This window comes from Cebidichthys violaceus, unplaced genomic scaffold, assembly GCF_023349555.1.
Source record: "Cebidichthys violaceus isolate CVI_PGR_0920_01 unplaced genomic scaffold, fCebVio1.0.p SCAF_1, whole genome shotgun sequence".
Classification (NCBI taxonomy): Eukaryota; Metazoa; Chordata; class Actinopteri; order Perciformes; family Stichaeidae; genus Cebidichthys; species Cebidichthys violaceus.
The window spans coordinates 13556132-13569730 of record NW_027176262.1 but is presented as its reverse complement, the minus strand read 5'-3'; the positions used below and the strand labels follow the sequence as shown (position 1 = coordinate 13569730).

The following is a 13599-nucleotide window of genomic DNA, read 5'->3' as shown; positions in this document are numbered from 1 at the left end:
TTGTGTTTGTGTGTGTATGAGCACAGTCTTAAATTGTATTTGTGTGATTTGCTGGTGTCAGTTTCTGCTCTGACAGTTAAGACGTTAAGATGCTCTGCCATGATATCGTTTAATGGTGTCTCTGTGTCCTCTGTACCCTCAGGCCGAGAGCACAACTCACACAGAAGGTATGTGAGAAGCCACAAGAATCTACACAGGTCCAATGAAGCAGAATTAATTATGGGAGACTTTTCACATTAATGCACAAACACTGTCTCAAAGGCGGCTCATCACGGTGCCTTTACATGCAACACTAGTGGCTTTTTCCTCACTCAACTACCAAATCAGTGTGTCAAGTCTTGAGAGAGAAGTGAAGCCAGGAACAGAAATAATCCAGTAAAAAGTTAAAACCTAAAGTCAAAGAAAATACCACAAACATTTCAAAGGTTTAGTGTAAAGGGGACATATCATGCTCATCTTCAGGTCTCTACTAGAACATGTTTACATCCTTTTAATGTTCACAAAACACATTATTTCTCTTATATTGTCTGTCTGAATATACCTGTGTTAGCACATAAGACTTTAAGCCCTCTAGCAAAAAAGCACAGCTCTGATTGGCTTGCAAGAAATATATGGTTCACCTTTTGTGAAGGTAGTTCTCAAACTGTGGGTGGTTTATTCTAATTAGCCTGCATGTGAACGAGGAAGTGGAGTGAAATCCGAATAGCTTGTTGAGTCGCATGTTTTCTGATCTAGGCGGCCCGCAAAAAAAACTGCCTTGGTTGTCTTATTTCACAGACCCAGTCTCAAAGTTTTAACGATACATCTCCCTTAAATAGAGACTCAAGTCTAGTCTTATTCAGTAAATCTGTGTTAATCTTAAGTGTCATTAAAGGCACAACTGCTTATTCACATAAAAACATGAGTAGCCCAACGACCAAAATAAGAAGAGCTCTTTAATACACAGACTGTCACTTAACAACTCAGACTAAGTTATTGATGTTGGATGATGCTGCTAAAGGCTTGTTTACATCAGTAATGTGTTTTTATATTCAATTATAATCTGTTAAATTGAATGCTTCTTTTTGAACTGTTAGTTTACACTCATAAAATGAACTGATGAGGCTTTTAAGACACAAAAGAGACACTTGCATATTTTCTTCAGGATGTTTGTCAGATTGTGCTGCTTCCACCTTCATACTGATTTTATTTTTCTTTCTTCCAGGAGGTCACGCTCCCGGTCACGAAGTCCACACTACCGACACTGAGCTGTGGAAAACATGGATGCGTCATATAAAACCAAACCTTCAGTACAAAACCTTGTCATTAGCACACATTCTGTCAAACAAGCAGCCTATTACATTATGAAGAGATGGACTGAATTCTTTACCTGAACACTGTGTTCTCTGGTATGTGTCCACAGAATATTACATTTTGACTGTGATGCCTTTTAGTTTCGTTAACTACACAGCCAATGGTTTGAGCCAAGCATAGTTTGATCTGCCCTTTTCATTTTTGCTTCATCTTGTAAAGAGACTTCAGGTTTATTAAATGAGTTTCTGGTTTCTTATTCTGCATGCTCCTTTTTTCTTTTTCTGCCTGACTGGCCCTTCTCTATTTCAGAGTACATAATACTAAGCAATATCTCACCTTATATCTCACGTCCTCTTACTTTTCTCTAACATTCTCTACACACTCTCACTAAAGACCATTTTAAACAGTTTTCATGAGCTGATGTACAGGATATTTATACACATCCATTTCAAACTTCTTTATTAAAGAAAATGAAGTTAATGTATGAATTCAATCTACCGACCCCTCTTTTTATACTCTGTCCTCTGCCAACGGGTTAACAGCAGCAAATAACTTGTTTGTTTTCAATAATATCGAATGTCAAATACAGAACAACAAATAAAACCAACTTTGAAATGATTTGCTCATTTTCTTTTTTTCCCCCTCTCTAAAATCCCTGTTGCTTTTACAGGTTGTACCCAAATAAACAGTTTTGTTGGATATTTAGGTTTTGCATTTGGGCTGCATACCTTAAATATTTGATCAAATGTAGGTCACAAATTAGCAACAAACATACTCACAGAAGTTTTTCACTTGCAGTTTATTTTCTATCAGTAGGTGGCGACAAATCTCGGTTTTGCAGCGAAAGGTGCCTCTGCAGCAGGCTTGTTACTGACAATCTCACTTTTGGGGCATTTTTCAGAGTTTTTGCTGCGTTTCTGTGGCTTTATAACAGTCACAGCTGACCAAGGAGGGAAGGAGAAAGGAGTGCTCCTCTTGTAGTTTGGTTTGGGAGACACCTGTGGGAAATCAACGAGGTAGTTCCTCTGAGCTGCTGAGGAGAAACTACATGTGGATTTCCACTATCGGATGTGAAAACCTTGATTTAAACTGTCGTAATTGATTTTCTTTGAACATACTGGTCACAGATGAGGTTGGAGTCGAAGATCAATTTATCAGAATTTGTTATTGGACATTGGAAGAAACGCACAGTTTGCTGGACTGCAGAATTTCTTCACGTCTCAAGGAAAACGTAAAGCCTTTATACCCTCCCGTTACATAGAAGTGGGGGTGGGACATACATGGGTGTCATCTATATGTCCACACATGGATGTTTACCAGCTTATACATAGGTCCGAACCTGGAGGTCCGCTATATGTTCTTCCAGGTAGAAATGCAGAGCACAGGCATGCCGGACATAAGTGCATATATGGAGATGGTCAGAATATAGGCATGCAGGACATAGGTCCCTATATAGATAAGAGCTGACCACACTGGGTCAACCAGATACACCTGTTCAACCAGAGTGCGTATGTGAATACCAGTGTGTGTAATCCTACAACAAAGTGGAAATATATACAAATGAGTTGTGTTGAGACCGCTCATAAGCTGCTATACTATTACGTACAATGTTATCAATTCTAAGAGATATAAAATATGTCCACAAAACCGACAGCAGACGCTTAAGGGAAAAAAACCCTGTAAAAGGCAAAAAGCTTTAAAGTGATAGGCGAGCTTGTTTGCGGAGTGTTACCCGAGGAGGGCGGGGTCAAGGTCGTAGGAGCGGGCGGTGCCTGCAGTCGCCCATGCCCCCTTTTGCCCTCCGCTTGCTAGGGGGGGTGGGGGGGAGAAGAAGCGTGAACTTGAACGCTGCCTTCAGAGCTCAGTGTGAGTCCAGGCAGCGGACAGTCGGTCTTATCAGTTAGTACCCGTCGCTCGGGTTTCGATCAACTTATCGGAGAAGACGGATTCTGGTTTTGGAGGGTTTCGTTGTTTGGGACCCAGAAGAAGGTGCCAAAACGCTCGACGTGATGTCCAGGCGCAAACTTGGAAGCAGACCGCAGCACCTGAGTGCAATTCAAGGTAAGCAGGGGCAGCAGCGATGTGTGGAGGCACGTTGGAACTGTTTGGAGGTGGATGTGCTGTTGTTTTCAGATGAAATTAGATTTAATTCATGTCACAGTTTTGTTTAATTGTCAGTTTGCGCCGCATGGTTTTAGTCTGCGCTGCCACCAGTTATCAAACGATATTGATGTTATTCTTTTACTTTACAAGCATGTAAAAAAAAAAAAAAAAAAATCCCAAGAGGATTTAAACTATATTTTTTTATACATAGACTTCAATCATGCCAATGTGGATGTATTTTAATCTATTTAAAACATATACATATTTAAAGAAGGGCTCATATTCCTGCCTTGTTTGTGTGTACTGTTGTTGCAGTCGTGCTCATAGAGGAAGGACCGGTTTTATTGGCACGCTGTTTTCAGAGGCTACAGGTCCGAACACGATGATTAATATTTCCAGGTTCGACCATGATCAAGTTTCTGGCTTGTCTGGGGCAGTTTAACCCATCGCCTGTTTTAAGGGACTGGCTCCAACCTGCTTTTTAAAAAAACATATTTTTGTTTATAGTTGGACAACTAATTAATGTTCTGAACAAAAATGTAGAATAAATCCCATTCAGACTCTCCATTTGATCCCATTCAGACTGTTCAAACATGAAGACAACAGTGCTGCTCACAAAGGAACATGTGACGTGTGGAGGGAAATAAGACAGAAACTTGAACACAATTTGTTTTTTTATAGTTCTCTACTGGAGACCAGTGGTGCGTGTCTGGTGTGACCACAGGTCCTGACTCAACTCTGTGTCTCTCTTTCTCTCTCTTACTGTGTGTGTGTGTGTGTGTGTGTGTGTGTGTGTGTGTGTGTGTGTGTGTGTGTGTGTGTGTGTGTGTGTGTGTGCGCGCGTGCGTGCGTGAGTGTGGAGAGACCGCGCCTTGCAAGTCTGCACAAACGGCGCAGCCCTGAAACAGGAAAGGTGACATTTTTGAGTAACAACTGGCGAGATCCAACTCCAGACTGTACTGTCTGTACCTGTCCTGTATGTTAGCCGGGGCAGGTGATCCAGTCGAGGCTTCAAGGTGTGCCCATGACCGCGTTGAGCAATACTGACCCCCCCTCCTCCTACCTGGCCTGAGCTGGAAGCCTTTCTTAAGAAATAGCCAAAGTTTACTCAGACTTTGTAGGATTGGTTGACGTTGTGTCCACTGCCTGCACCTGTCTGCAGCATTTCAAAGTGCTCCCTGCTTAACCACATACAGTTTGACAGGTTGTTGAATGAGATGAGCTGTCCTGTACATATTTGTGAGCACACAAAAAACATAAGGGCTGTTCTTATCTCAAACACCTTCAGTCATTTTTTTTTATTGCAATCCACTTCCTGTTGAGAAACTCCCGCCGCTTGTGTTTGATGGGGCACGTTGTCATTGTGAGTAAAAACTGAAAGCTTTGGTTGTTTTTTTTAAATCAATAACTTCACTTATCAGCATATAGTGATTGTCACATTAATCTGAGGCTGAGGTGGACAGTTGGGCTCCTCTCTCTGCGGCGGCCTCAGTCAGAGAGCGGATCTGTTTTGGGTTGGTTAAAGGAAGTGGTCAGAATTGGCTGAGCAGATTGGCCTCGTTGCATTTAGCGCATACAACTGAAACTTGTGCTTTCGATCACCACGCCTGCTGTGTTGTTCCACTGAGGTCTAACAGCACTTTTGCCACTTTGGGTTGTCAACTCATAAGAACATGGTTGAAAAAGAAAGAAGACATCCAAATTAACTGGGACTTTTGTTGTAGGTAGTGTGGGTCAGCATATGTTGGTGTTGTCTGTATGTTCAGCCTTTTTGTTTTTGGAGAGAAAGTGGGATGTTAATGTAAAGGTTTCGTATTGATTTCTCCATCTGTATTTTGGAGATACTGCCAAAAAAAGTGATGTGTGTAAAAGTGATAACTCTCTTTGGCTGCTGGTTAAAATGCTTGAGAGAAGCCACTCTGCTATGGACCTGTTTTATAGACTCTGCCCACTATCTACACATGTGAAAAATGATTACACCAATCGGTTGTAGAAAGACAAGGGTGAAAAATACTGGATGAAATGGGACAGTCTCAATGAATCTATAGATTATTTTCCTGATGTCAGTTTTTGATTTATAAAATGTCAGAAGTGTAAAAGAAAATGCCTGTCACGTCCAAGGTGATGTCTTCAAAGGTCTTGTTTTGTCTGACCAACAGGACAACTCACTTTACTGTCATAGGAGACAAAGAAAACCAGATAATATAAAAAAATTTCAGCTGGAACCTGTGAATTTTTGCTTGAAAAATGACTGAATTTATTGACTAATCGCTTGTGGTTGTGACTTTAAAAAAAAAATTCTTTATTTCTTTTTAATACTAAGGGCTAACTGCGTTAAATCCCTGTGAATGAACTGTGCTTGTGTATCCGTCCGTGTTAATCAGTGTCTCTGTTAAACGTTAAAAGTAGGTAAAAAGAATGTAATCTCTGTTGGTAATTGAACTTTCTCTCTTCTCTCTGCCTCCTGTCACGTTTGTCAGATGCCACTGACACGGCGAGTGGCCCCACTTGCTCAGACAACCGGCCTTCTCCTGCTCCTCAGGTCCACGCTCTTGGCGAGGGTCGTGACCTCTTGACCTGCGGCCAGTGCAGCCGGGCCTTCCCCCTCGCCCACATCCTGGCGTTCATCCAGCACAAACAGGGGGGCTGCCGCCCCCGAAACCAAGCCCCGAACGCCAATGCCACGCCCCCCTCACCTGCCAACCGGGCGCAGCAGCACATCGCCAACGCAGAGCTTGGGCCGGCCTTCATTGAGCTCAGGAGAGGGGGCAGAGCCTGGGGGGAGGAGCCCGGCGTGAAGGTGAAGGCGGAGCACGGCAAAGCAGGTGAGTGCTTTAAGAAGAAAAAGAAATAGAAGGCAGGTTGCTAATTAGTGACTCTGTTTTTTGTTTTGTTTAATTTTTATTTTTTTTTCAACCGCCCTCCTCTTCATTTAACAACTGCCCCCCCCCCCCCCCCCCCGAGTCCAGCTCATTAGCTAGCCGTTGCCATTAGCAGTCTTGCGTGAGTTAGTGACGCACAGGCTAATTGTGTGGAAAGGATAGGCGTCAGGAGCGTTCGGAGGGCACCGGGGGTCCCCGAGGGCTCCACTCTGAGCACCTGAGCTCCTTCTCATCTCCCTGACTGTCAGTCTCTGAGGTGGAATGGCCAGGTAAACATGTTTCTGCATCTCTGTCCTCCTCAACACCCTGGACAACAGAGACTGAAACCACGTCCTCCTAACGCCAGCACAGGAACATGTTTCAGTGTTTTTAAGGCCATCCGGGTTCTTGTGTAAAAGGCATTTGTTAATTGTAGTCGTGCACCACAGCATGAAATGGTCAGAGGAGTGAATGTGAGGCTGTTCGTGCAGTTCTCCTCACTGTCATGACACTGTAATGGAGGACGTTGCATCATTTGCTGCTCCTCTGCCATCTCCCTCTGTTCTGCCCCGGGCCGAGCCACCTGAGCTCCCGGGAATTTCCTCCTTCCTCCTCCTTTTTCTTCATCATATGCATCTCCTTCTTCTTCCTCTTGTTGTCACATTTTTCCTGTCTTAAGCCTTCCCTCTCTTCTCATTCTATGTGTCTGATATTAGAAGTGATTTTCCTAAAGGTCTTTTTCTTCATGCCTTTTCCTGCTGCTGTTTTCTTTTAGAGAAGAAGAGCGGGATGGTCATGCCAAAGATGATATGATGATAAGCAATTCATGAATTCTCATTACAATCCTTTTTTAAAAAATGTCACATCCAGTGGCTAACACCGTGTTTCAGATGGAGGAGAGTTATTGTATTTTTCCTGCAAAGGTCAGATTTATTTGACGGTCACGCTGTATCTGAGGTGAAAAAGGAGTGTATGCAGCAGGATGTTGTAAATGATTGCCGATTGACAGGGCATCTTGCTGCACACTCATAGTAGGTATGAGTGCCCACTCGCACATTTTGAAACCTTCGCTGTCATGTGCACACACGTTAGCAGTTCCTTCCTTTGTGTAACGCTCAGGGGAATGGTGCACGCACCATTTCCGTCTGTCCACAATCTCTTTGTTTTTCTATTTCAGTCTGTTTTTCATCTCTCGCTCTGTCTCTCACTTACAGTCGGAGATGGCACAAGTTTGGTAATTTTGTGCCCGCAGGGTTATACAACGAACCTAACGTGCACAAGGCGAGGGGGAAAGAGCATGACAGCTTGTGAATAATAAAAAAGTGGATACGTTTGGATTAAAGTTTTATAAGCAAATGTAGCTTACATTTGTTTGGAGTTGGTAATTGCGATTTTACCCAGCTTTTAGTGTTTTTATCTCCCAAGATTATATAGTTTGTGACATGAAGTTTTGAGTTCTGGCATGTTGACGTAGCAAAGGGACAGTTTTATTTGGACATCCTGCAGCATTGTAAGTAATAGGAAGTCTTGTTGTTTCATGGGAGGGAAACTGAACATCTGAAGCTTCTGAGATGACTGAAAGTGAAATGGCAGTTATCCCACAACAGAAAGGTCCTCCATCTATTTTCTGTATTCAAGAGAGAAGCAGTGAGGACGGAGTAGAAAAGAGAGTGGGATGGATTACCGAAGAGCCGCATGCATCTGTCTCATTTCTTTTTATTTATTCTCCTTGTTTGTTTTTTTCCTCATCTCCAACATCCCCCCCTCCTCATTTCTCCCCCCCACCCCCCATCTTCAACACACTTTCGCTTTGCCCTCTTTCAATTTCTCACCCCCCCTTCCTCCTCCTCTCTTTTCTCCTCCCTCTGCCTCCCAAGGGAGAAGAGATTCTGCCTGCTGCTCGTTAGTGCTCCCAGCCAATCTGCATTTTTAATTAGTAGTTATTGCTTCTGCTTAATATTCAAGTGCTACCCCGGGCCAAATGGGAATCCTTGAGAGAGAGAGAGAGAGAGAGAGAGAGAGAGAGAGAGAGAGAGAGAGAGAGGCTGGGTATTGTGTTTCACTCCAGGACCCCGAGACAAAAGCCCCCCCCCCCCCCCTCAGGGAAAGATTTGGGGGGGGCGGGGGCGAGAAGAGCTGGGGTTGGAGGATGGGTCTCAAGTACAATCCAGAGGGGTGACATATTTTCGTGGTGTCTCTTGGCCCCCCGTACTACATTATAATCTTTTTATCTCATTTTCTTTTTATCTCCTGAGCCCTGACCTACCTATATCTCTCTCTCTCTCTCTCTCTTTTTCTGTTCTCACTCTTCACCCTATTTTTAAAAAGAAGTATCTCAACTTCTCCTGGGTTTCTCCTCAGGCTAGGTTAAAGGACATGAACACCACAGCTCCTCTCGTCTCCAGACGGAGGGAGGGTGGGAGACGGGGGGAAAAAGAAAAAGAAACAGTTGCTCTCTTTTTCATCTTCACTCTCCTCCCCCCCTCCAGTAAAATACAGAAGGATTTGACTTGAGGAAACATGAAAGAGGCTTATACCAGAGTCTGCTTTGAACCTCTCCAAAAAAAAAGAAAAGAAAAAAAAGAACTGTTTTCCCCCTCAATTTGGGGATCTTCTCTCCAATTTTTATTTATGCAGAAAGGCCTCATTTGTCAAGCAGGCTGAGTCAGTGCCTGATTTGCATAAAGCGTTCATTTTCTACGTTCTGCTAATTAGCAATTTGCAGCTTAATTGGAGAGTGGCTCTCAGTTAGGAGACAAAGCTATCCACATATAAAAATATCTCCAGATGTACTTTGCAACACGACTGCATCTCTGTTGGTCTTTCTGCTTCTGCAGCCCCATTTCTCTAATCTGCTTTGGGTCATACTTTTCCACACACTTTTACTTTATTTTGACATTACTTCTTCATCACCTGACCCTCCTCTTCATCTCCCATTAATTTGAGTCCATATCAGTCTATCTGTGCTTTTCTTCTGCTAGATGTGGCTTTTATCATGCTGATACTCATGTTCCTGTTCAGTTTGTATAACTTTATAGCGTCTTTTAAGTCATTGTTGTTTTTTTGATACATGACTGTACTCTCATCATTTCGGCTGTAGCAAGCAGCTGCTCTAAAAACACACTTTTCACCGCCAGCTCAGCACTAAATAGACTGACTAACACTAAGCGAGTAGCTAGTGAACATAGTTGAGCATTTAGCAGCTAAAGATCCAGATATTTTCCAGAGTTGGTAGAGACCAAACATGGAGCTAAAGGGAGTGAAATGTTGGACTTGCGGTCTTCAGGTGGACTTAAAGACAAATCATATTTCAAATTGGTGTTGCTTTGCTTATGCTGGATGTGTAAAAAGGCAACTGTTTGCTAAATTTGCCAAATCAGCTTAAAAAATATGTCAGATTTTGTGATCACACTTGTATTCTTTACTAACTAGCATTAATCAAAATCACTTACTCAGTTTTGTCCGTCTTTGTTTTCCAGTGAATGAGGAGCCCTCTTACTTCACCTGCCAGCAGTGTGAAGGCGTGTTTCCATCCGCATGGGCGCTCGTACAGCACGCTCAGCACACACACTCCTTCAGCATCTACCAAGAGGATGAGGAGGAAGACACAGACATGAGAAGAGGAGGAAGAAGAGGAGGACTTAAAGAGCACAAGCCTGCTACAGCCACTCTGGACCCTCGCCACCTGAGCCAAGCCCTTGCCTCTGCCTTTCAACCCTCCACCCTGCGCCCCGGTCGCTCCCGTCAGACACACACCACCTCCACCTCCTCCTCCAGTAACATGCAGGCTCTGAACTTTTCAGTGCGGCTCAGGGAGCTCGCCGAGGGGAATAACAACAACAGCTCCCCTGGAGGCCTGATGCTGTCTCCGTCCTCTTCTCCACCAGCAGCTTCTCCCTTTCCTCAGACCAGTGCCCTCCAGTCTGACTTCCACTGCGAGCTGTGTGACCAGAACTTCCCGTCCCTGCACGCCCTGTCCACCCACCGCCGGACTCACTCATGCAACAGGCCCTATCACTGCGGAGTGTGCGGGCAGGCCTTCGCCCAGAGTGGCCAGCTGGCCCGACACATAAGGAGCCATCACAGGGAGGCTGGTGGTGGAGGAATTGGGTATGAGTCGGTGGATATGGTCGCGATGGAGGAGGATGTAGGGAGACATGGGACGAGAGGCCGGTTTCAAATGCAGCCAGCTGGAATCATCATAGGAAAGGGAATGGTTGGTGCAGAAGTAAGAGCCCAGGGTCCCTCTGAGTTAGACCTGACCCTGCCCAAACACCCGTCCATAGCTTCAGGCCTGATGCTGCTGACCTCTCAGGTTAGACCGCCAGACAGGGAGCTGCTGAGGCTGTACCAGCGCCAGAGAGAGGCGGGAGAGGGAGGGGAAGAGGATGCAGAGGGGCAGGGGGAGCCTCAGCACACCTCACCCTGCGCCAGCCCCTCTGAAGGCTCACTGGAGAGTGGAGAGACGGGGGGAAGTGGTGAGAGTGGCATCGCTAGTGGCAACTGCACGCCCAAACGGCCAGAGATGGGCGAGAGAGTGCGAGGAGTTGGAGAGTGGGAGAGCGAAAGAGGGGAGATCATAGAGAGGGAGACAGACTGGAGCTCAGACAAAGTCAGCGAGGTTGTGCAGGAGTGGCAGAGGGAGAATGAGCGGAGGAGTGTAGGAGGAGGTGTCAGCAGCGGAGGAGGAAACAACAACAACAATACTACTGCTGGTTCAGCTGGTAAGAAGAAGAAAGATGAAGCTTGCGAGTACTGTGGTAAACAGTTCAGAAATAGCAGCAACCTGACTGTGCACCGCCGCAGCCACACGGGTGAACGGCCGTACCGCTGCGGCCTCTGCAACTACGCCTGCGCTCAGAGCTCAAAATTAACGCGCCACATGAAGACCCACGGCGCGCAGGGAGCCAAGGCGTCCTTTTTGTGCCAGCTGTGCTCGGTACCCTTCACCGTTTACGCAACTCTGGAAAAACACCTGAAGAAGGTCCACGGCCTGAGCCACGCCAGCGTGGGAGCATACGCACAGGCCAGCGCTGCAGACACTTTGGCTGCCATAAAAGCTGAAGAAGAAGGAGTGGTGGTGAAAATGGAGGAGGATGAAGCCAGTCTGGATCAGATAGAAATGGAGAGAAAACTTCAGAGTGCTGTAGTGAAAAGCATGGAGGTGGAAGAGGAGCAAGGCCTAGCAGAGTATGTGGAGAACAGCCCAGCCATAGTGGCTGATCTCCCGCCCGAGTGCAATGCGGAGGTAAACTTAGCTTTGACTTCTGCGCCATGAAAGCTGTTCTCATTCCCTTGTTGACATTAAAATAGCACTGTATAGGATTAAAGTTGCCCATTCGAATAAAAAGAATTAGTCCCATCATTGAACGGACAGTCAAGTAAAACTGGAATCTAGTTTAAAGAAGCAGCAGCAGCAGCAGTCCCGTCATCTCTACCAGCGCCGAGGCACACAGCAGCCTCGTTGTTCATGACTGTATGCAAAGCTGCTGGTTGAAACTTAAGTGCCTACAGTTCTTTAAACCACAGAGCAAAAACAAGGCCATGACATTCAGTAGGGAGATTACCAGAGTTCTTGAACAGGAAGTGAACCGCCACAGTCCACACAGACACAGGAAACCGATCACCACGTTGCAGTGCAGGATGCAAAAGACGAGTGATTTATCTCTCTGACGACTGGACAGGTGGAGACAGATATTAACTGTCAGATAATATAGTAAAGGGATTCTATTGATTACAAAAAGCCTAGCAATAGAACATTGTTAATATATCTTCAGCATCAGCAGATGGAGAAAGGTCATATTGTGTTTTCTAGCTGTTGCTGGTTTTCTTTTGAGAAGACCTTTTAAAGACTAGAAATGTTTGAACAGACACAAGGGTGAAATGAATCCAAACACTGTCCGCCTGCAGTTTCTCAGACTCCAATTTTTAAAGGCGCTTGGTTGTCACAACACTTGTCACTTATGTAATGTTTACAGGGCTCCAGGAGCCTGGCAAGGTTGTGCTCCTGACTTTGTGACAGTATGTATGGATCATTTTCTGTTTTCTAATTTTATAAATGTGAATACGGAGACCTTAAAGTCTCATCTACTGATGTTTTTTTTTTTCATGATTCGTTTCTATGCATAAAAAAACTGCAATTTTACCTATGTGAAACGGGTGTGTATTATTTTCTCTATTTGTACCTATTATTGTGATGGTAATTTCTCTCTTTCATTGTTTACATTTGTAAAGTGCCGAACTGCTTGAAGCTCGTGCATGTTTTGCAGCCATGTGCAACTGTTCTCTTTTTTAGTTGCCTGTGTTTGAATTATTCCTAATTTATGGATGCTGCATGTTGGGAATTGTGTAACTGCTGAGCTACAGGGTTGAGAGGTGCTGGAGTAGCTAGTTGATTGGTGGAGTTTTGCGGGAAGCACTTGGGTGAGTTTGGGTGAATGTCTTTGTTTGTTTGTTTTTACATATCGGGGGGCAAAATGCTCAGGTGACACTTCTACTTGAACCCTCTGTCCTGTGATCTTGTGTCCAGAGCATGACGCCGCAGGTCATAATCACCGTGTCATGCTTCTGGCAGGTGTGTCACCGACAAGGATTTAAGAAACACAAGTTAAGAAAGAGGAACCTGCGCATTTAAAAAAAATAACAACAAAAAAACAGGTCAAAGTTGTCAAATAGAATGCAGCCAACGTTTTTGTGACTGTGATGACTTTGTGTGATCATATCTGATCTACTTGCATTTATGTCAGGGAAATTCTTGTGTGTGTTGTGTAATGAATGATCGTGAACGAGTGCAGTGTAACTGTTCAGGGATAATATTTTGTACATAGATTGACATTCTTGCTGTTGCTATGCTTATTGTTGTTATTATTATTAATATTAACTGCCTCCACTTTCCCTAGCATCGTCTCCTTTCCGCTGAACCCCAGCTATTGTGAAGCTCCGCTGTCTTTGTAAACTTGACACCATTTTGTAATTCACAAAGAGGAGCCTCAATAAAGACTTGAGGTGAAATATTTTGTATTATGGAGTCTTTTCTGCTTGTGGTTGGTTTTCCGAACATGCCCCCCTTCTTCTTCTGGTACCCAGAACATAGCGTTTGAAACTATTTTTAAGTATCTTTTCTCACCAGGATGTTGTCTTATTCAGAGTGGGTCGTTTCTCTGAGGAACACAGTCAGCGCTGAGTTATTAATTTTTAATGTGAGTGTTTGGATTAGGGACCCTCACTCCTTGTTTACATCCTTGTGATGTTACTGGCTTTGTCTAGAAAACGCTGTAATGTAGAGTGTGTGTGTGTGTGTGTGTGTGTGTGTGTGTGTGTGTGTGTGTGTGTGTGTGTGTGT

General features: G+C 44.5%; 2 protein-coding genes across 2 annotated transcripts in view; both read left to right on the top strand.

Moving 5' to 3' along the window:
- Positions 1-1911, top strand: part of clasrp (CLK4-associating serine/arginine rich protein) — a 12602-nt gene extending 10691 nt beyond the window's left edge. Inside the window, exons 20-21 of the mRNA XM_068711538.1 lie at positions 143-167; positions 1205-1911. Of these exons, the coding sequence (XP_068567639.1) occupies positions 143-167; positions 1205-1247 (68 nt within the window). The 3' untranslated portion in view covers positions 1248-1911. The remainder of the gene's footprint in view (positions 1-142; positions 168-1204) is intronic.
- Positions 1912-3152: 1241 nt separating this feature from the next.
- Positions 3153-13270, top strand: znf296 (zinc finger protein 296). Its single transcript, XM_068711536.1, has 3 exons — positions 3153-3354; positions 5877-6221; positions 9737-13270. The coding sequence occupies exons 1-3, from the start codon at positions 3303-3305 to the stop codon at positions 11533-11535; spliced, it is 2196 nt and encodes a 731-aa protein (XP_068567637.1). The 5' UTR covers positions 3153-3302; the 3' UTR covers positions 11536-13270.
- Positions 13271-13599: the final 329 nt, after the last annotated feature.

What these genes read in the sequence shown, in the direction of transcription:
- znf296 (XM_068711536.1), top strand. Translation starts at nt 3,303, where the DNA reads ATGTCCAGGCGCAAACTTGGAAGCAGACCGCAGCACCTGAGTGCAATT. An exon ending in GCACCTGAGTGCAATTCAAG is followed by an intron (nt 3,355 to 5,876) that starts GTAAGCAGGGGC and finishes CACGTTTGTCAG; the next exon opens with ATGCCACTGACACGGCGAGT. An exon ending in GGCGGAGCACGGCAAAGCAG is followed by an intron (nt 6,222 to 9,736) that starts GTGAGTGCTTTA and finishes TTTGTTTTCCAG; the next exon opens with TGAATGAGGAGCCCTCTTAC.